At 50.5% G+C, this 22,824-nt stretch overlaps 1 protein-coding gene and 1 pseudogene across 5 annotated transcripts in view; one reads left to right on the top strand and one right to left on the bottom strand.

Annotated features, from left to right (window-relative positions):
- Nucleotides 1-252: 252 nt before the first annotated feature.
- Nucleotides 253-3,361, bottom strand: LOC112632412 (annotated as a pseudogene). The gene is made up of 2 exons (XR_003121395.1): nt 3,251-3,361; nt 253-1,248 (listed from the first exon to the last, which is right to left on the bottom strand). The product of XR_003121395.1 is annotated as a testis-specific serine/threonine-protein kinase 1-like (transcript).
- Nucleotides 3,362-3,715: 354 nt separating this feature from the next.
- DGCR2 (DiGeorge syndrome critical region gene 2) overlaps nt 3,716-22,824 on the top strand; it is an 85,062-nt gene continuing 65,953 nt past the window's right edge. For all 4 annotated transcript variants that reach the window (XM_025398040.1, XM_025398039.1, XM_025398038.1 and 1 more), the window contains exon 1: nt 3,716-4,328. In XM_025398040.1, the coding sequence (XP_025253825.1) occupies nt 4,250-4,328 (79 nt within the window). In that variant the 5' untranslated portion in view covers nt 3,716-4,249. The remainder of the gene's footprint in view (nt 4,329-22,824) is intronic.

The following is a 22,824-nucleotide window of genomic DNA, read 5'->3' as shown; positions in this document are numbered from 1 at the left end:
GCACTCGGGGGCGTCCCTTCTGAGGCAGCAGCTTCCTCATTCACCTCTCAGCTCTGGCCCCTGCCCCTCCAGGTCTCTCCCAGCCCTAGCCCCAGCCCCAGCACGGGCTTGAGGTCATGGTCTGGGCTGGGCATGCTGGGATGTGTTTTCCCAAGTGAAGAAGGAATCATAGCACAATCTGAGTGGGAAACCCGTGGAGGGGAGCCCAGGACTAGTCAGTTGAGGCAAAGACATTCACTTTGGCATCTGCATTAATATAGTGATTTATTGCTCCTTTAGCAATGTGGTTATGAAGTTCAAGGGGAGAGAGAAGAAACTGATGAAAACAGCGGCTCATCCAGGACTGTCTTCCTTCTCTGGTTTGTGCCTTGACTTCTTCAGAGCTTCGGCCTGAAGGTGTGAGCTCCATCTCATTCACTGCTGGCATACTGGGCCACAAATGCTCACTAGATGCGAATCTCTGGAGGCCTTTGGGGGAACCCTTCCTCTTTCTCCCTGGTTGACGGCTTGCTGGGGAAGCCTAGGATGTCCAACTGCCTGGACATTTGCATTGCCAACCCCTCAGGTTTTGTCTCAGGTTGTCTCTTGGGCTGTGCCTCTTCCCCAGACTCCAGCTTGGTGGCAGACCTCTTGGCAGAGCCAGGTTCAGGGGTCCACAAGAGTTCAGTTCCCCGGGAGCTTTCCCCCTCCTTGTTGATGACCATAGAGGGCAGTCCTTGTGCCTTGGGCTGCACCCAGCATTGGCTGAGAATGTCATGGATGTGGAGCTGTTGGCTGATGTTGGGCTGCAGCATGCACTAGATGAGGTCCTTGCACTCGTCTGTCAGGTTCTTGGAGTGTGGGAAGTCCACGTGGTGCGCCTTCTGGATGCGCAGCATCTTCCTGATGTTGGAGTTGTCCTAGGGCATGGAGCTGCAGACCATGATGTAGAGGATCACGCCCGGGCTCCAGATGTCATACACCTTGGGCTGGTAGGGGATGCCCTGCTGCACCTCAGGGGCTGCATATGCCACCGACCCACAGAAGGTCTTGCTTGATCTCTGTTGGCCATTGTCATCCCGCAGGCAGAGCTTGGAGAACCTGAAGTAGAACAGCTTGATGTTGAAATCCTTGTCGAGGAGAAGGTTCTAACCACTTGAGGTTCTGGTGCACGATGTCCAGGTCGTGGCAGTACTTAATGGCCGAGGAGAGCTGGTGGAACATCTTGCACGCCATGTCCTCGGGCAGGGCTCCCTGGCACTCGATGAACTAGTTTTTTTTCTCAACCCTGGCTGGGCTCCCAGGGCAGACCTGGGGCTGGGGGCCAAAGGCGGGGCCTGGATGCCACCCTGAGCACTGGTGGCTGCTCTGAGGACAGTATAAGCAGCAGGGGCAGCACTGGACAGTGGCTATTGTTTCTTCTGGCAGTGGAGCCCTGCTGCTGTGCCAGGCTCTGTGTCCGGCACCTGTTCCAGGCTACGCCCTAGGGGAGTAGGGGTCACACGACTATCCTAGCCTTGGATTTGACTTTGGCCTCATCCACCTAGAGGGAGTGAACACCCCTTCCTCACAGAGCCAAGTGGAACCCTGGATCCCTCAGGGATGACTTGGTAGTGCAGGCTGGATGTCACTCAGGTTGGGTTGGGTCCCTACCTGCCATGGCCCTTCCCCCTTTTCTCTGCTCCTTCACCTTCTTCCCTAACCCTGACTGCCCACTGCCAGGCCTTTGTGCGTTCTGGGCGCTCCTTCTTCCGGACAGCCTCCTTCTCCTTCCTGCTGGGGACACCCCAACTACTGTCTCCTGGAAACCAAAAATAAAATTCTAAGCTCCCCAGCCATCTGAATGGACCCCTCCTCTCCACCAAGGGCATTCCAAACTTAACCTGAAAAACTAGTTCAGGCCGTGATAGGAAGTGGGAGTCAGGCCTCATTATCCCTCCTCCCTTCAGGTTTCAGGCACAGCTAAGCAATGGTAACATCGACACAGAGACTTGAAGACTGACAACAGACTCTGTGGCAGTAAGATACCAGCATGACAGCAGGCCCGGGAAGAAACAAGTATTTTACTGTAGAACAGATTTCTTTCACATATTTTGAAGTCACTCTGCAAAGCTGTTTCTTGTGGGGAAAATCTACATTCTGTAGAGAATCCCCATCCCTTTCAAGGTCTTTTCTCCTGAGAGAATTAACTAGAGTCTGGCACCTTTTATTTATTTTCCTTTTTTAATTTTTTTTTTTTTTTTTTTTTTTTTGAGACAGAGTCTTGCTCTGTTGCCCAGGCTGGAGTGCAGTGGTGTGATCTTGGCTCACCGCAACCTCTGCCTCCCTGGTTCAAGTGATTCTCCTGCCATCAGCCTCCTGAGTAGCTGGGATTACAGGCGTGCGCCACCACACCTAGGTAATTTTTGTAGTTTTGGTAGAGACGTGGTTTCACCATGTTGGCCAGGCTGATCTTGAACTCCTGACTTCAGGTGATCTGCCCACCTTGGCCTCTCAAAGTGCTGGGATTACAGGCATGAGTCACTGTGCCCTGGAGTCTGGCACTTTTTTTTTTTTTTTTTGAGACGGAGCCTTGCTGTGTCACCCAGGTTGGAGTGCAGTGGCACAATCTCAGCTCACTGAAAGCTCTGTTTCCCGGGTTCACACCATTCTCCTGCCTCAGCCTCCCAAGTAGCTGGGACTACAGGCGCCCGCCACCACGCCCGGCTAACTTTTTGCATTTTTCGTAGAGACGGGGTTTCACCGTGTTAGCCAGGATGGTCTCGATCTCATGACCTCGTGATCCGCCCACGTCGGCCTCCCAAAGTGCTGGGATTACAGGTGTGAGCCACCGCGCCCGGCCGAGTCTGGCACTTTTTAATAAGAAACATTAACAGTTTCTTCTCTGTGAAGCCTGATACCTGGAGGCTTCATCTATCTAAGAAGCTTGGTCTCCACAATCCCTTAATCCAGACAGTCCCTTTTATTGATTCCACGTCTTTAGATAAACTCTTTGAACCAGCTGCCAATCCGCATGACCTGGAAGCCCCCCTCCACCCCTACTTTCAAGTTGTCCCGCCTTTTCCGACTGAACCACTGTATACCTTACATGACTGATGTCTTGTCTCTCTAAAATGTATAAAACCAAGCTGTAGCCCTACCCCCGTGGACACTTGCAGGATCTCCTGGGGCTGTGTCCCAGGCTATTGGTCACATATTGGCTCAGAAGAAATGTCTTCAAATATTTTACAGAGCTGGACTCTTTTCGACAACACTGCCCTCCAAGGTTCACCCTGTTGGTGATGACAGGTGAGAGGTGGCACTTGGAGCACTGTTCGCAGGTGCGCTGGGCCTCCTCTCTGCCTAGCTTTCCTTCCTGCACATGTGGCCTTCCCCTCGCCATTGTGCAGGGAGGTCCTCCAGGGAGCCGGCTTCGCTGCAGTCTCCAGGACCTGGCCTTCCCGGTATCTCTTTGCCTGACACTCCCTTAGGCCATTCCTGTTCCTTACAGGGTGACCCTCTTTTCCCACCCTTAGAACCGGCAGGCCCTCACTCCTCCACAGCGGTTCGGCCTTAAAAAGACCCCTTTGGGGCGCACTTTTGGGCTGCTCACGGGACCTGAGCTTGCAGGTGTTAAGACCCTTGGAGTCTCAGCCAGGTTCCCGCTTCGTCCTCTCCGCTCCCCACCCGCGCGATCCCACGGCGCCCCGCCCCATGCCCCGCGCCTTTCGATGTCTGTCCTTGTGGTCCCGCGCCCGCCGCCCCTACCCCGCGTCCAGAGACCCTACTCCCTTCCCAGGCCGCGTCGCTCAGGCCCCGGCCCCGGCCCTGCCTCTCTGCTTAACCAATGGCACGCCTCACTCCGTATGGTCCCGCCCTTCCCTTAGAGCCCGCCCCTCAGTCACCGCCCTTAGGTCCCCGCCCACCGCCGTCGTGACCTTAGGCCTCACCCCCTTCGGGGGGAAGGTCTGTGGCTCTGGCCCCGCCCCCTGCCTTGGCGTTCATTGGCCCGCGCCGGCGTCGCGGGCGGGAGGCGGGGCGGCGCGGCACGGAGCCGAGCAGGACGGCAGCCATCTTGCGCGGAGCTGGAGTCGGAACCTGAGGCTGCCGGCGAGAGTGCGCGCCAGCCCGCGGCCCAGCCGAAGCTCTTTCCCGCCGCCTCTCCGCGCCTCGCCCAGGTCCAGCCCCGCCTGACCCTCCTCTTGGCACGGTCCCCTGACCCTCAGTCCGGCCCGGTCCGGCCTCCCAGCGGGGTCACGCAGCCGCCCCGGGGACGATGAACGGAGGATAAATGGTGCCCAAGGCAGACAGCGGCGCCTTCCTACTGCTCTTCCTGCTCGTGCTCACTGTCACCGAGCCGCTGCGGCCAGGTGCGCCGCGCGATGGGGGCGGTGTGGGGGCGGGGCGGCGAGCGGGGCCGGGGTCGCCCCAGGACCTCCTTTCACCCGCGGCGCCCTTCTGCAGGGGCCGCGCCTGGGGCAGGGGCGGGCGGGGCCTGGCTCGCGGGCCGCCTGGCACTCTCTGCGGACGCCTGCTGGAGCTTACCTGGGCTCGCGGCGCCTCGGACTTCGTGCAGCTGTGCTGTCCGGGATGTTGCCTCTGGGCCCTTCCTGGGAGCGGCGGCGGCCAGGAGCTACGCCACGGGCGCGCCCTCCCGCCAGCCCAGTGTCGGAGTCGGGCTGGGGACAGCGGCTCTCGGGGGCACCTGGTTTCGCAGAAGTCCTCCCAGCAGTGGCCTAGTGGCAGCCTCTCAGTCCTGGAAACTCCTCGCCTGGACATTGGTGGCTGTGGCAGACTGTCATTCAGTGAGGCGTTGCACTGAAGAAGTCCTCAGCTCACACCCGGTCCAGAGGAGGCACCAGGAGTCAGCCTAGCGTTGTGTGGCCGGCGCCAGCGTCCCGCGAGCGGAGACCTCGCCACTGTGCGGGGCCCTTAGGCGTGCTGCGTGTATGTGATGAATGAGTCCAGGCTTTGGAACTCCCCTAGGAGCTAGTGTGTTCTTAAGTCTGTGGTGGGGAATCAGAACCCGGGCAACCTCCTAGGAGACCCTTTTCTACCTATTTCAGTGTACCTCTCCTTCCCTTGAACTGCCCCAGAAAATCAAACCCCCTAAATACAGGACCGATGTATCCATCAGGCACAGGAATTCTGATATCACTGGCCCACGGTACTTTTAGTGGCCTGCGAATGTTATTTTATTTCATTTTTTAAGTCAGCAGAAAAAAACAACTTCTGGTCAAAGAAAATGTTTTCTTATGTATATTAATACAGTTTTCTTTATGCCAATACAGTGAAAAAGCATGACTCTTAATATTTCTTAGTGGAGGAAAGGTCCCATGAAGGCAGAAGTGCCAGGGCCGTCTTCTCTGATGACCTGGGTGTGGGAGCACGGGGTGTGTGGCCCTCTCCTCTGTCCTAGCCAGGCTCCCAGCCCAGATACACCGCACCTCTTGGCTCTGCGCTTGTGTCATCTGTATGGAATGTCTGCCTCCTCCCTGGTGCCTACCTGGTGGCCAAGGCCCTGACCCATGCTCAACCTGGACAGATTCAGTGATGCTTCTCTGGTCTCCCCATGCAGAGCTAGTTGCTCACTGCTTTTGGCTGCTCTCTGGGCAGCGGGATGACTGGTAGTGGGGTGGCCTTGGTAAGAACAGAAGCCAGGGCCGGGCGTGGTGGCTCACGCCTGTAATCCCAGCACTTTGGGAGGCCGAGGCGGGTGGATCACGAGGTCAGGGGATCGAGACCATCCTGGCTAACACGGTGAAACCCCGTCTCTACTAAAAATACAAAAAATTAACCGGGCGTGGTGGCAGGCACCTATAGTCCCAGCTGCTGGGGAGGCTGAGGCAGGAGAATGGCGTGAACCCGGGAGGTAAAGCAGGGGGGCGTCATAGGAGACCTCACACTGAGACTGAGGTCTCAGTAGGGCATGGGTGGGGTAGCTCTGGTAGAGGGAACAAACATTCTTTTTGATTCCATGACTCTCCAGATGAGAACATTGCAGCTACCCCTGGAGGCGTCTTGAGTTGCCGTGCAGAACCTGGGAGCTGCAGTTGGCTCCCTGGCTTTGGCTGGGCAGTGAGGGCGGGCCTCTGGGCCTGATGTGTTCCTTGTATGCCCGCGTGTGCCTCTTCACACATTCACCCTATGTCCTTCCTGAGAGTGCTGCAAGGATCTGCCTAGCTGGTGCTTTCAAGAGGCTGGGGCTTCTCTGGTCTTAGTCGGCGTTCTTTCTGTGGGGATCCCGGCCTTAAAAGCATACTTGGGTATGTGGAAGGTACCAGTCAAAGCCCACTTCTCAGGAGTGTGTTTTCTGACTCCTGCCTGGTGGGTTCCCTGAAGATGAGGCCAAGCCACTTGGGTCTCCTCTCTGGTACAGGGCAGGGTGGAAGGCCTTTCATGGAGTTATGGGGCAGCAAGTGCTTGCTGTACTTGACCTTTCACCAATTTTTTTTTTTTTTTTTTTTTTTTGAGACAGAGTCCTGCTCTGCTGCCCAGGCTGGAGTGCAGTAGTGTGATCTTCGCCCACTGCAACCTCCACCTCCTTGGTTCAAGCGATTCTCCTGCGTCAGCCTCTCGATTAGCTGGGATTATAGGCACACACCTCCACGCCCAGCTAATTTTTGTATTTTTAGTAGAGATGGGGTTTTGCCATGTTGGCCAGGCTGGTCTGGAACTTCTGACCTCTGGTGATCCACCCACCTTGGCCTCCCAAAGTGCTGGAATTACAGGTCTGAGGTACCATGCCCAGCAGTTTTCTTTTAAATGCATATTTGAACTTGATTTAAGATGTGTCATGTGCCGGACACTGTTCTAAGCACTAATATGTATTAACTCTCAAGAGGTCCCTGCTGGATGCTATTTTTAGTCTCATTTAAAGATGGGGAAGCTGAAATCCAGAGCGCTTGTGAAGCTAAGTGGCTGAGATGAGATTTCATTGTAGGAGTCTGGCCTTCCCCTCATTGTGCACCCCGACTGGGGCTTGTGCACTCCAACTGTGTCTCCAGCCCAGCCACAGGAGTACCTCACATTATGCTCTGAAAAGCTTCCTTAACCCCAGGTGGAGCCACAGGGGACCTATCTGTCCCCTGATAGGTCCTGGGGTCCTCTAGGTGAGGGTGCAGAATCTTTTTCCATGTGGATACTGCAGTCTGAGGGACAGAACCACCCACTCCCCCAAATCCCGTCTGTGTTTGGCCATGTGACCACTGATGATGTGTGTTATGATCACTGGGGGTGTGATGAGGAAGAAGGGTTGGAGACTACTGCTAAGGTAACTGACAGCAAGACGGTGGGGGATTTGGGGAACACTGATAATGTCTCATTGGCCCTTTCTCCATCTGTATAGAGAAGGCAGCATTGATTGCTGATTCTAAAACTGTTTTTCTTTCTAGCTTGAATTGTGAAACAAAATTGTATCACAAGCCACAGCTCTATCCAGGTTGAACCTACCATACATAGCTGAGAAAAAATTGCCTTCTGAGTACTGGTGCACCCTGGTCCCTTCCTGCTGGTTGCTGGTCCTGTACAGGGCTTGTGCTCAGCCAGGCCCCTTGGTGAGGTATAGGATGAGAAGATCGTCTTCCTTCTATTGCTGGTACAGCTAGCTGGGAGAGGCAAATGACTTGTCTAAGGTCACACAGCTGGTGAGCAGCAGAGCGAGGGTTCAGACCCAGGTGGAGCTGGCTGCTAGCTTAGGGTTCTTGCCCTTTTGCTTTCAGTAGGCAGCTGTGCTGAGCTGATAAAATCTCAGGGAGCTGTGAAGTGAACACAGCACCTTGGCTCTGGAGTCCAGAGTTGTTTTTTTTGAGACGGAGTTTCTGTCTGTCACCCAGGCTAGAGTGCAGTTGCGGGATCTCAGCTCACTGTAACCTCTGCCTCCTGGGTTCCAGTAATTCTCCTGTGTCAGCCTCCAGAGTAACATTACGGCGTACACCACCATGCCGGGCTAACTTTGTATTTTTAGTAGAAACGGGGTTTCACCATGTTGGCCATGTAGGCTTTCCTCAAATTCCTGGGCTCAAGTGATCTACCTGCTTTGGCCTCCCAAAGTTACGGGATTGCAGGTGTGAACCACCTCACCCGGGCTGGAGTCCAGAGTTTTCTATCATGTGACGTAGCACAGGGGTTTGGTGAATAGGGAGAGAGTGCATATTTTCATCACAAGAAAAAGTGACCGAGGCTTAGAAGTAGCTGGAGAGGTGAGCTTGCACCTGGCCTTGCCAAAACCTCCTGAGTTTGGAGTGCTTTCCTCTATAGCCTGGTACTGTGACACTTTGTAGAGTTTGCCCACTGGTAGATTTGGCTTTTGGGTTAACAGGTTCATTTTTTTTTAGTTGGAAAGTGGTGTAATATACTTTCTAGCTTTACTAGCTAATGAATTTTCCTTTCTTTTCTTGACAAAAAGAAACCTTTTACTTGGAAATAATTTCAAACTCACAGAAAATTTGCAAGAATAAAATGAGTGCAGAGAACACCTGCATATTCTTTGCTGAGGCTTCCCTACTGTTGGCGTTTTACCTTATTTGCTTTATCCCCCGTCCTCTGTGTGTATATGCATATCGTGCATTCACACACGTTGCTTTTTTGTGAACCATTTGAGAGTAAGTTGCATGCGCCATGGCCCTTTATCCTTGTACATGTTAGCCATTGCAGAGAGTAGAGGCTGCTCCCACTTAGCCCCTCCCCATTGTTCTCCCTAACACCTGCTATGTGCCAAGCCCTGTGTCACGTGGGAAGGTCTCGTGGGTGCACGAAGCCCTGTGGTTAAAGCCCAGGTTGGCCCAGGTGGCAAGCTGGCATCACTGCATGTCAGGGTTATTATTTTAGTTGGCGGTTCTAGGTTCGGGAATGAAGATTGCTGTTGTGGAACATTTGTGCTCTGTTAGGCTCTGTTAAGCTAGCTTATGGGCACTTTTCCCACCCCTTCCTTCCCAGATACTTCCCAGAGTGCTGAGTGATTATATCCTCTTAGCAGCGGTGGCCAGTGATTTGTTTGTGCAAGTGTCCTTCTAGCAGTGACGGCAGGTAATCTTGTTACGCACAGATCCTCTTAGCAGTAATGGGAGGTGATTGATCTATGTGTGTCCTCTTAGCAGTGAGGGCAGGTGGTCTAGCTGTGCACGTGTCCTCTTAGCCATGGTGGGAGGTGATTTGGTTGTGCAAGTGTCCTCTTAGCAGTGATGGGAGGTGATCTCAGTGATGGAAGGTGATCTCAGTGATGGGAGGTGATCTCATTATGCATGTTTCCTCTTAGCAGTAGTGGCAGGTGATCCGGTCGTGTGCATGTCCTCTCAGCAATGATGACAGGTGATCTAGTAGTGCATGCATCCTCTCAACACTGATGGCAGGTGATCTGGTTGTTGACTCTCCTCTGCTGGACCTGAGCCTTTGACGGGCAGGGAGTTCCTCTGCTTCTCTTGGTTGTTGGCATAAGGAAGGACCCGACTGGCGTTTAGTAGTTTCTTGACTCTTAAGTGGAATGCATCAGTGACAACATTAAGGACCCCGTAGAAAGCTCATGACTGATTAGATGTCTTTTCCTTGGTGTGCTGCTAGATTTTCCCTTATCACATGTGCTGTTATGTTTGGGTGCTGAGGTTTGGTGACCGTCCTCTTTCCTTTCTTTCCCTGCCAGTCTGCAGAGTGGGCTTGGTAATCCAGAGAGACCAGTTTTGGGCCAACAGTTCATTGAGCAGCGTGATGCATGGGCTTGGGTATGGTTATTATGTGAAAACTGTGTACCAACTGTATTTGTGTTTCTGGCATGATTTACCAGTTGTCCTGGGAGCTTTAGTCAAAGCCATTCCATCTCATCCTGCCATTTCAAGCTGTGTGTCCTGTCAGTGTGGACATGGTGGGCTTGGCAGGGTAAGTCTAGGTTGAAGGGTGAATGGCCTGTGGACCCAGATGTCCTGGACCTTCTGGGCATCCACTTGGGAGGTAGGGAAGCTCAGGTCTGGTTTGACCTCAGATGAGCTGTCTGTAAAAGTAGCAGCTGGGATTAGATCAAGCCTTCTCCTCCCGGCCCATGGCAGCAGTTGGGTATGGTGGCTTAAGAGCATGGGCTCGGCTGGGCGCGGTGGCTCAAGCCTGTAATCCCAGCACTTTGGGAGGCCGAGACGGGCGGATCACGAGGTCAGGAGATCGAGACCATCCTGGCTAACACGGTGAAACCCCGTCTCTACTAAAAAATACAAAAAACCAGCCGGGCGAGATGGCGGGCGCCTGTAGTCCCAGCTACTCCGGAGGCTGAGACAGGAGAATGGCGTGAACCCGGGAGGCGGAGCTTGCAGTGAGCTGAGATCCAACCACTGCACTCCAGCCTGAGCAACACAGTGAGACTCTGTCTCAAAAAAAAAAAAAAGAGCATGGGCTCTAGAGTCACACTGCCTAGGCTCAGTCTGCTCTGCTGCTCACTCTGTGACTTCTGCTTCAGTTTCCTCATTTGGAACATGGACATCATAACAGAACTTCATGGAGATGTTGTGAGGATTAAAATGGGTAAGCATAAAATTCTAAAAAGTGTCTGATGTAAAGCAAACTCTTCATCAGGCAAAATGTTAGTATTAATCACAGAGAGACTTCAGGAACCCTGAACTGAAATGTGAAATGTGAGGTTGTGTGTGCACAGGGCATATTGGTCGGGAGAGGGCTCCCTCAGGAGGTGGCAGAGCACAGTGGCTCTGAGGAGTGTCTGCGCACAGAGAGTGCGCTTTGCTGTTCTGATGGGATCAGAGGGACTGCGTATGACTCTCTGAGAGCCCCCGAAACAGCCATGGTGCTTTGGACAGGGCGAGGATTGTTCATACACGTTTTGCTCTTTGTCACATTCATGCTGTGTCACCTGGGCCTGGTCAGGCACAGAGTGGGCACTCAGAAATCAGTTATTGAACAAATGCACAAATGCCTATTTATATTTTGACATAAAGAGCAACAGCTAGTTTAGCCAGCAGGCCTTGCAGCTGCCTCTGGTGGGGGTGGCGAGGAGGATGAGAGCCTTGTGGCAGTCCTGCAAAAACGCCTTGGGAGGATGGGATGGGGGGTAGGGGACATGGCTGTGGAGCCAGCTGGCCTGGGCCCCACCCTGGTGGGAGCTTGCTCCTGTGATGGGAGCTGAGCTGAGAGGTGAGAGCAAGTGTGGCTTCTCATTAATGTGGATCCTCACTGAAGCTCACCAGCTGCCCAGCCTGGGGTGGAGGGTTGAGGGGCCCCCCAGAGGGAGGGACCCCAGCAAGCCAGTGCAGAGGGAGCACTGCCTCTCTGATGGACTTGCTGGCACCTAGCTTTGAGAACTGGACTGCCCTGTGTGAGGATGTGGCCAGACCTTCCCTGGGTCGTTTGCACAATGCAGGGCTTGTTTCTGGTCAAGAGCTGGCTGGGTGCATGGGCTGTACATGCTTGCCTCTTGGCCTTCTCCCCTCCTCTGCCTGGGGTAGCTGTTGCTTCAGTCACTCTGGGCTGGTCATTGTTCTCAGTGCCCTTGTCCCCTACAGGTCCCTCCCTGTAGGCTGACTTCTGGCTGACCTCTGGCAAAATGGCAGACAGCTATCAGTTTGGTTAGCTTGTCTTCCTTGGTTAGTCTGTCATCCTTCAGCTGTTGGCTGCTACCTGTTAGGACAGTACTGAGGACAGTACTCTGGTGAGTATGCTGGACTGAGGGTCCCCCAGGTAGACCCTGCCCTCTTCCTTGCCTGGGAAGTCTCATTTTCTGGGAAACCTTCCTTAGGAGTTCATAGTTGTGGAGACGATTGTTTTTGGCTGGCCAGGGCACTGGATGAGGGGCAGGAGTCACAGCAGAGGGACCCAGAAGGTCAGCACAGGGGTGGTCAGCAGGAGACTGACCACAGGACCTGGCCGGGTGCTCCACTGAAACTAGGTCTGCTGATGCAGAGGTCTCTCCGGTGCCCCTGGCTGCTGCTTAGGGCCTCCAGGTAGATTAGTTTACCTACAGAGCTCTGTCTATGGTCTTAGAATAAGAGGACCCGGAAGAGCTAGAGGCTTGTTGAGGCCCATGGCAGGCCTTTGCTGCAGCTCTTGGAGGTTTCTTGGCCACTCCTGACAGTAGGAGCAGCTCTTAGGATTTCCCCATCTACCCTATTTGTGAAGGATGCCTGCTAGACCAGCATGGTAAGCCATGGGGCATGGAGAGAGCCCAAGGGTGTAGAAGATCTTGTCTGCACAATCTAGAAAAAATAAAGTTGATATTTTTTCACATTTGGTAACATTCATACATGGGATATTTTACATAAATGGAATTATGTTTTTTATTTAATTTTTTTCATTTGTTTTCAGATCTTTGTAGATCAGTACATATATAACCTCATTCTTTTTTTTTTGTAACAAAAGATGGAGAGGAGAGGTGGGAATGGGTTGGGGCAGGGTTGTCTAACTCATTCTTTTTTTTTTTTCCAAACGGAATCTTGCTCTTGTTGCCCAGGCTGGAGTGCAGTGGCGTGATCTCAGCTCACTGCAACCTCCCCTTCCTGGGTTCAAGTGATTATCCTGCCTTGGCCTCCCAAGTAGCTGGGATGACAGGCATCTGCCGCCATGCCTGGCTAATTTTTGTATTTTAAGTAGAGATGGGATTTTGCCATGTTGGCCAGGCTGGTCTCAAACTCCTGACCTCAGGCGATCTGCCTACCATGGCCTCCCAAAGTGCTGGGATTACAGGTGTGAGTCACCACACCCAACCAACATGGATATTTTTAAAAGAGTACAGGCCAGTGCTTATAGAATATATTCCTCACGTGAGGTTTATCAGGTTGTTTCCTTGTGGTAAGATTGAGTCCGCTCAATTTTGGGAGGAGCAACACTGCAGGACATTCAGTCCTCAGTGCATCCCATCAGGAGGTGCCTGCTGCTAACTTGTCCCAGGAATGGTGATGTTCACTTTGACCACTTGGTCAAGTGCTGTCTACAGGGTTTCTCTGCTGTAAAGGTGCTTTTTCCCCATTGTGATTGGCCAAGGACTCTGTGGGAGGTAGATAGCTTTGTCAGGTGGTTTTAAGCATCCGTTGATAATTCCTGCCTGAATTGGTTACCATAATGATTGTTGCTAAATGGTGATTTTATCTTATTCTTTCTACTTTTATTGGTATTCTATAAAATAGAGCCTTCTCCTGCAGAATTCCTTTTTATTTACTCTCCGTATGGACTCATGGAGTCTTCTTTTTATTTAGTGTGTTATAACCTGTTATTGTCATAGTTCACATTGGGGCTCATATTATAATTGAGTTGGCAAGTGGAAACCCCTTCACCTGGCCCCTTCAGGATGGGAATGTTGCCTTCTGACATGTGTTCATCAATTGGAACATTCCTTATTGCCAGGCTCATCTTGCACCTTACCTGCCCCAGACTGGAACAGGGCATTTTTCCACAGAGCGCTGGTTCCTTTTGGTGGGAGATAGTATTTAGAAAGCAGGATTTTGGTGGTAGGTGTGTTTATTGCTAGCTACTAGAGTATGCTGCAACTCCATCTTTTCAGTCTAGCCCAAGAGGTATGTCTCTACGTGCATGTGTCTGTCTCTGTGTGTGCATGTGTGTGTGCGTGCATGTGTCTGTGCCTGGGTAAATTCATACTGGTTTTTTTTTTTTTTTTTTTTTTTTTGAGACGGAGTCTCGCTCTGTTGCCAGGCTGGAGTGCAGTGGCGTGATCTTGGCTCACTGCAACCTCCGCCTCCCAGGTTCAAGCAGTTCTCCCCGCTCAGCCTCCCTAGTAGCTGGAACTACACGCACGTGCCACCACGCCCAGCTAATTTTTGTATTTTTAGTAGAGATGGGGTTTCACCATGTTGGCCAGGATGGTCTCGATCTCTTGACCTCATGATACGCCTGCCTCGGCCTCCCAAAGTGCTGGGATTACAGGTATGAGCCACTGTGCCTGGCCCATAGTGTTTCTTTAGTTCCAATCCAGCATTACAGGGTCTTACTTTCTCTGTTTCATGTTTGTTTCTCTTTTTTTCTACAGTGAAAACCCTGGCTCCCAACAGCATCAGTAGGTTTACTCATTTGCTTAGTCTTACACTGTACACAGAATCGTTTCAGAAGTGCTGCATTCACACCACTAGTAACAGCAGACCTACTAAGTAGAGTTTAATTTTTTTTTCTTTTTTTTTAGCTCTTTGTGTTTTCAGACTGATGGTGTATACTCAAGAGTCTTGGGTTCAAAAGCCACTTGGATTAATTCTCTTACACAATTAGGTTCAAAACTGTGTTGTGGCAGGGCAGGGTGGTTCACACCTGAAATTTCCAACACTTTTGGGAGGTTGAGGTAGGTGGATTGCTTGAACCTAGAAGTTCAAAACCAGCCTGGGCAATATGGCATCTCTGCAAAAAATAGAAAAATTAGCTGGGTATGGTGGCGCACGCCTGTACTCCTAGCTACTTGGAGGGGACTGAGGTGGGAGGATCATTTGAGCCCAGTGAGCAGAAGTTGCAGTGAGCCGAGATCATGCCTTTGTACTCCAGCCTAGACAACAGAGCAAGACCTACCTCAAAAACCAAAACCAAAACCAAACCCAAAAAAAAAACCTGTTTTGGTTTGAAACTGTGTTTATTAAATAATATTGAGAGTGGTATTTACTGTAACCTCAGTATTATAACAAGCCCCTCTTTCATTACACTAATTGGTAAGGAAGCATCTCAATTTTGAACAGGTTTTATTATTTTCCTAGGTAAATTTTTTTCCTTTCTTTTTTTCTTTTCTTTTTTTTTTTTGAGATGGAGTCCCGCTGTGTCACCTGGGCTGGAGTGCAATGGTATGACCTTGGCTCACTGTAACCTCTGCCCCCGGGGTTCAAGTGATTCTCCTGCCCCAGCCTCCCTGGTAGGTGGGACTATAGGTGCAAGCCACCACGCCCGGCTAATTATTGTATTTTTAGTGGAGATGGTGTTTTGCCATCATGGCCAGGCTGGTCTTGAACTCCTGACCTGAGGTGATCCACCTGCCTCAGCCTCTGAAAGTGCTGGGATAACAGGCATGAGCCATCATGCTTGGCCAATAATTGGATATTTTAAAAATAATTATTTTTCATTTCTGAGAGTCCTGAGCCTTGGTTGACGCACTTTTGTCAAAACTCTTGGCAAATCACTTTTTCAGTTTCAGTTTCTTCCTGGAGACCAAAAAAAAAAAAAGAAAGTGGGGGTTTAGATGTTCAAGGGCTATTTGGGCCCAAGTGCTGACATTGTGAGCTTGTTGGTGTAATAGGGTCTCAGTTCCCCCAGCCATCACCTTTTGTGTTTCCTGTCCGTCTGATCGCTTGGGTCTGTGCTCTGATAGTCTTTGGGCATGCAGTGGTATGGGGGAGCTGTCTGAAACAGGGCCTGAGGTTGGCCTGGGAGTTTGGGTGTAGTTGTGCACACCCTTTACCTGACAGACTCATTGTGGAGGGGTGATGAGTGGGGTAGGTGGTAGGTCCGTTTTGGAGGTTAGGATGCTGAGGCCCAGAGAGGTTAATTAGCTTGCCTGGTGGCATCACTTAGCTTTTAAGTAGAAGCAAGAACAGGAAACTCAGGACTGCTGTCCTGAGCCCTGTGCTTTGCCTCCTGCACCATGATTCCAAAAGCTGATGAAAGAGCTGTATGGCAGAGGGAGCTAAGTGGAGCGCCGCCACCTGGGGCCTCCTGCCTAAGAACCAGGCACCTTTTCACCGGGTTGAGCATCGCTAGTGTTCACAGTTCTGACTGCACCAGCATCTTGTGTGGACAGTGGTGCTGTGATGTCTCTTTGGGCTTGGGTGATCAATTCAGGCCAGCTGGTGACCACCCTCTGTGATCTCACCATACAGTAATTGCATTCAAAGCGATCTGTACGTTCCCAGAAGCTTGGGAGGCTTATTAGAGAGTCGCCTTCTTTTGTATGGATGGACTTTGTGGATTTTCAACCATGTGGTTGTATTACTTCTTAATAAACACTCATGAAAGTAAAAGATGAGGAAAAGGTATTTTAAAGGGAAAAAGTTTCGTATAACTGAATATAAAACGGATATTACTTAACAGAAAAAATAGATCTAAAATGCTTAGAACCAACAAAAAATTTAATGAAATTCTAGCTTAATGCTGTTGCATATTTCTGCTTTACAATTGCAGCATGAGGTGTCATGATGCCTTTTTATAGGAAGTAGGTACTCATATTAACCTCATTTTACAGATGAAGAAACAGAGCTCGGGAGACTAAGTGACTTAGCTAACGTCACACAGCTTTTAGAGTCAGGGAGTGGGTATTTGAAACCTGGGCTGCATAGAGCTCATGCTGTGGTATTGCACAGCTTCAAGAGAAGTCTTCGGCTCGTTTTCCATCGACTCCTTGTCTTTCTCCTTCCTCCTTTGCTTTCTTTCTTTTTTTTCAAATTTAATTTTATTTTGCTTTAAGTTCCGGGATACATGTGCAGAACGTGCTGGTTTGTTACATAGGTATACATGTGCCATGGTGGTTTGATGCACCTATCATCTAGGTTTTAAGCCCCGCATGCATTAGGTATTTGTCGTAAGGCTCTCCTCCCACCTTTTCAATGTGAACCTCCCCACCCTGCTTTTCTTGTCTTCTTCCCATTGCTTCAGCAGGCTACAGGTGCCACAGCCCTGACTCCTCAGTGCCCACCCCTGCTGTGTCCACGCAGATGCCCCCAGAAAACTGACACTTCCCCGCAGCCTGTTCCTGCAGTCCCTGCCTTGGTTCTTAGCTGATGTTGTCATCATTATCAGCCCCACCCCATCCCCGTTTCTGAGCATCAGGCACCCTGATCAGCACTTGGCACACAATAGCTCCATTAACCTTACCTGTAACCCCACTTTTTGGATAGAGTTTTTGCTGTGTTAAATCTTGTGCTCAATTTAAGTTTTGAAATAAGTGCAGGAAATGAAGCTTTCAGACTGCACATGTTTCTTTGAACATTCTTTAAAGACCCCGTATGATAGGACATGTGCTTTTTGTGAGTGTAACTCCCTGTGGTGATCACACTAAAGTTTGGACCCACTCTGCTAGACAAGGGAGGAACTGGGCAGAGCTACCTGCCCATACTGGGCTGTAGGCTCAGTCTCCTTTTAGATGCCTCAGATTTCTAGTCTTGCTTTCTTGCAGGAGTTACTTCGTTCAGTTGTAGTATTATCCTTAGGACTTTAAAATCCCTCCATATTTTATGTGTGCTTTTCAGGGTTAGGTGACCCCACTGCTACCCCAGTTTTTTTTTTTTTAAATAAAATATAGTAAAATATACCACCATGACCACTCAATTCAGTGTTCAGTTCATTCAGTGTTCAGTTCGGTAGTGCCAGAGTATGTACCTTGTTATGCAACAGGTCTCTAGAATGTTTTCATCTTGCAAAACTGAAACTCCGTACCCATTGAGTAACTACCCTCCCTTGTATCTCTCTCTCCAGCCTGGCAACCACCGTCCTACTTCCTGTTTCTAAGAGTTTGACTACTTTAGATACTCCATATGAGTAGAATCATGCAGCATTTGTCTTCTTATGTTTGGCTTATTTCACCTCAAGGTTCATCCATGTTGTAGCATGTGTCAGAGCCTCTTTTTGAGACTGAGTAGTGTTCCACCGTGTGTGTGTACTGCATGTTGCTTATTCACTGTGCACTTGGATTGCTTCCACCTCTTAGTTACTGTCAGTAGCTCTGCTATGAGCATGGGTATATGAATATCTCTTTGAGACCTTGCCTTCAATTAATTTGGGGTACATACCCAGAAGTGGAATTGCTGGATCATGTGGTAATTCTATTTTTAATTTTTTAAGGAAACTCCATGTTGTCTTCCATAGTGACTGTTCCATTTTACACTCCTACCAATGATGTGCAAGAGTTCTGATTTCTTCACATCTTTGCCAACACTTGTGGGTTGTTTTGTTTTGTTTTTTTTGACAGTGGCTATCCTAATGGGTGAGGTGATAGCCTATTGTGGTTTTGGCTTACATTTCCCTGATGATTAAGGAGGTTTTTTTTTTTTTTTTTTTTTTTTTTTTTTTTTCCTTTTGAGACAGTTTAGCTCTGTCACCCGGGTTGGGGTGCAGTGATATAATCGTAACTCCCTGAAGCCTTGACCTCCTGGGCTCAAGTGATCCTCCTGCCTCAGCCTCCCATGTAGTTGGCACTACAAATGCGTACCACCACAGCCAGCTAATTTTTTGTTTTTTGTTTTTATTGGTAGAGATGAGATCTCGCTTTGTTGCTCAGGCTGGTCATGAGCTCCTGGGCTCAAGCAATCCTTCCACCTCTGCCTCCCAAAGTATGAGGTTCATTTTCTGATATGTGGAGTCCAATCGTCTAGTACCATTTGTTGAAAGGTTATGCTTTCTCCATTGAATTGTCTTTGTACCTTTGTCAAAATCCATTGACTACATTTGTGTGGGTCTGTTTCTGATACCTGTATTCTGTTCTGTTCTGTTGGTCTGTGCATCTTTTTTTTTTTTTTCCAGATAAAGTCTCTGTTGCCCAGGCTGGAGTGCAGTGGTGGGATCACAGCTCACTGCAGCCTTGACCTCCCTGGCTCAAGTGATTCTCCCACTTCACCCTCACTGAGTAGCTGGGACCACAGGTGTGCATCATCATATGTGGCTAATATTTTTAATTTTAATTTTTGTAGAGACTGGATCCCTATGTTGCCCAAGCTGGTCTCCAACTCCTGGGCTCAAGTGATCCTCCTGTCTCAGCTTTCCAAAGTGTTGGGATTACAAGTGTGAGCTACTGTGCTCAGTGTGGTCTGTGTATCTTTACTAAGCTTTTGATCAAAGACTTTTTTAATTTTGAAGAAGTCTGATTTATCAGTTTTTCTTGTTATGGTCATGCTTTCTGTGTTTGTCTAATAAATCTTTGCCTACCCCAAGGTTACAAAGATCTTCTCCTTCCCTAGTAGAATCTGAGCTTCGTAGGGGCGGAGGCACCTTTTGTTTCTCATCTTGCTCTTCTCACTTGTGTCCTGCACAGCACCTGGCCCCTAGGAGGTACACGGCAGTGTTCATGGAAGGAGCAAATGAGTTGTCTTAAGGATTCATACTAATGTATTCTAAGCACTTGATATACTGCCTGGCACATGCAAAATGAGCATTCAGGAATCTGATTTGGCTACAGCTGTTCTTTCTCTTAGAGAAATTGGCTGTGCTATCCTGTAGCTATGATCAAAATGTGGTATGAATGTTGGATGAAACTGCTGGCTGATGTTTACATCAGATGCGAGATAACTCACTCCAGTTCTGTCCCACCTTCCTGCCCTGGTCTTACTTCCAAGTATGTAGCCCCTCCTGCCCGAACCCCCATGAAATAAAGACTGATTGCAGGTTGCTGTTCTTTTCTTGAAAGTGGCACTCATGGAATAGATATGCTTGGCAGACCTGCCTTTCTCCTCTTTCATCTTATATGATCACTTCCTTTTTCTTAGGACCTTCCCTTCTTTTCTAGGATAACTTATTTTAAACAGGGCCTTCTTCCCCAAACATCTGCCTGAGGAGAAGCCACAGGGCAGAGCAGCTGAGCCAGTGTTTTGGTTGGATGGCATCTACAGATAAATGGTAGCAGGTGATGGTCCCTTCATCTCCTGGAGGTAGAAAATGCTTGTTATTTATGAGAAGTAAATGCTGAAGCATAGGCCTTGTCCCTTTGTTCTTGTGTGGTGTTCCCCAGTGTCAGTGTTGTGACCCCTTGGGCTGTGGGAGAAAGTGGCTGGCACTCCGCTAGCGCTTGGCAACCCTACTTCCTCTCCACTGTCACAGGAGAGCTGACCACTTGCCTCCAGTAATGGTGATGGGGAGTCAGGAGCTCCAAGGTCCAGAGAAGGAGTGACTGAGGGTGGAGCCTTCACTTAGAGATTCCACTTGGCCCAGGGGCTGTATGGAAATGGGTTTGGTGGTTATGTGTTTGGGGAGCTACTGCCATTTAGGGAACCATATCAAAGAAGTTGTGGGCATATTTCAAAACTACAGCAAGAGTGTTTGCAGGTTTAAAATATTTCATTCTAGTAACTGGCCACTGGTAGGGAAAAAAAGTAAAATATGTTGGTACATCCTTGGCTTTGTGCCAAACTGGTGGTGGGGCTCTGGTATCCCTGGGCTTTGTGTAGCGAGCCCCCAGAGGCTCCACTGGCTACTGTCTCAGTGAAGGAAATGGCTCAGAACTGGAAAGTTTGGACCTGGTCCTCTGAGGAGTCAGAACGCAGAGCCCCAGCCAGGGGCTCTGCTGGCTTCAGGGATGGGGATTTGGGTGAAAGAGCCCACAACCTGGCCTCTGATGCCCATTCTGCTGCTGCCAACTTGATGTGGGACACTGAGCAGGTGGGTCAGCCCCTCTGAGAAGCGAGCTGACTGGACTAGATGGGAGTTTCAATACATAGAACAGCTTCAGGCCCTCCTTCACATTTTGCTAATGAAACTTCCAATCCTACCATTTTCCACGAGCCATGCATGTCTTGCTCCCCTTTGAACTCTGGGCCCTTGTGGATGAGGAGCCGGCTGGTCCCTGGGCTTCTTGTGGCTTGAAGTTCAGATGCTGGCATTCTTTGTGCTACAGCTTGGTGGCTGCCAGTGCAGAGGATACCCAGGCCTCCAGGTAGCAGCAGTCTTCACTGTGCCTCGCTGCTGCGACGCAGTGGCAGGTCAAACTGCACAGAGCCCCCGGCCATGGTTCCTGCCTCCCGTCCTCTCTTTGCCCCTATGGGTCCCTCTCAGAGCATTTCAGAGGACCTCCCAGGATTGTTCCTAGGGGGTGGCGTATGTGAAAGTTCAGCAGCTGAGCATTGTTGGAGTGATTTTCTCCTTTGGGCCTCATGACCTCCGTGGAAGTCAGGAGGGATAGGCAGGGCAGGATGATCACCTCCATGCTTTACAGATGGAGGAAGCAGCCTGGCAAGGCTGAGTGGGATTACACGGGCCAGGAGCTGAAGCCTGCTGTTTGTCTTGCGACAGATCTCTGGGGCCTCTTTCCAAGCCAATCTCCCTGCGTGGTTCCAGGAAGCCACAGGGGCGGGGAGGTTGCTGCTGGCCTGCTGGTGCTATGGGGCAGTGGCAGTGACAGGGAAGGAGCTAGATGGGCTGCAGGGGAGAGCTGCAGGGACTGATGAGCCAGGACCCCCAAGAACCTGGGTGTGGGGCTTTGAGGGAAGGCTAGAGGTGGCCCTTGGACCCCATAAAAGGGCAGATGGCATTTAAGCACTGTAGAGAAGGCAGGGAGTTTGTGATATGATCACAGTTGGTTCTGGAATGGTCTGTGCACTGTTTGGAATGCCAGGTCCTGCCTTTCCTCACTTCCTAGCTCTGCCCTCCCAGGTCTGCTCTCTGTGTTGATGCAGATTGATATTCTGATGATCTGCTCCTCCATCGCCAGCTGTGTCGCTTTCTGGAGTTACAGCACATCCCGTGAAGCTGTTTGGTCCCAAAGTCCCTTAGGGGCCCTGGAGTACAGTGTGTCTTCCAGAGCACACGTCGCTCCCTTCCCCTGTGGGCAGCACTTGTTCAGGATGGATGCTTGCCAGAGGCTTGCCCTATGGCCCCTGGTGGCTCAGATGTTGGCCATCTCTGAGGCCCCATTCAAGGCCCTTATTATTCACTCTCTTGTCTCAGGACAGAGGTGACCGCTCCATTTAGAAGGTCACTGAGCAATATGCCCTCTGTTTTGTCTTTTAGTTACTTTGCTATCAACAGTGCTCTCTGTCCTCTTTCTATTTTTTTATTTTTTTGAGATAGAGTCTCTCTCTGTCACCCAGACTGGTGTGCGGTGGCACGATCTTGGCTCACTGCAACCTCTGCCTTCTAGGTTCAAGCAATTTTTCCCACCTCAGCCTCCCAAGTAGCTGAGACTACAGGTGTGCACCACCACGCCTGTCTAATTTTTGTATTTTTAGTAGAGATGGGGTTTCCCATACTGTCCAGGCTGGTCTTGAACTCCTGACCTCTGGTGATTCACCCGCCTTAGCCCGCCAAAGTGCTGGGATTACAGGCGTGAGCCACCGCGCCTGGCCTTCTGTCCCTTCTTGAGGGCATCTGGAGAAGAGATGGCTGGCCCAGGGCAGAACCCAGCATCCACAGCTCTGGTCTCCTAGAGCTGCATGGTCACCTGTTAAAATAGCCCAGCCAGCCCTTGACTTTCAAACCCTCTCCCCTCTGCTGCTGCTGCTTTGAAGTATGGTTCCTTTCCTAGTAGCAACTCGTATGGAGGGTGAAATGACCTGTGGGAAAGCCCTACTGGGAAGCAGCTGCCAGCTCTTTCCAAGGCAGAATGTGCAGTGAGGCTTTCCTGCCCAGGTGTGAGCAGGCCTGCCAGGGATGCTGGAACCTTCTGGGCACTCCAGCAGGGCCTGGTTGTCCCCTGCCCCAGGTGTGGGAGCCCGTGTCTGATAGGTCTCAGACCGCTCTGGTGGAGACCTATCCTAGTGGGCTGTGAGTAGTGCGAGATGGGCTGGAATTTCTCTTACATTTCTTTGCTGGGAGTGTTTTGATTTTCTTAGTGATGTAGCTGTGGACATGTGTACTTCTGCTGGTACTCTGTCTCCCTCTTGTTCTTTGTGGGCACAGGTTGAGGAGAAATCAATTCTAAACAATTTATGCAGCATACTAAATTTCACACAGTAATTTGAGACAGCTCAGTTTACATAATTTAAAACAAGGCTAAGACTTGCTGACAAAGAAGAAATTGAATCTAGAGAAAGAATCTGTATTGCAGAGACACGTGGGTTTCTGCAGGGCATGAATCCACTAATTCCCAAGCTTTGCATAACCCAAAGCAGTAGCTCTCTAAGTGTGCCCAGGGGTCTCTGGGGGGGTTCCCTGACCCTTTTAGGGGCTTCGTGAGGTCAAAACTGTTTTCATAATAATACCGAGGTGTCATTTGCCTCTTTCTCTCATTCTCACAAGCATAAAGTAGCATTTCCAGAG

Source organism: Theropithecus gelada, chromosome 10, assembly GCF_003255815.1.
Source record: "Theropithecus gelada isolate Dixy chromosome 10, Tgel_1.0, whole genome shotgun sequence".
Taxonomy (NCBI): Eukaryota; Metazoa; Chordata; class Mammalia; order Primates; family Cercopithecidae; genus Theropithecus; species Theropithecus gelada.
This window is presented reverse-complemented; position numbering and strand designations above follow the sequence as displayed.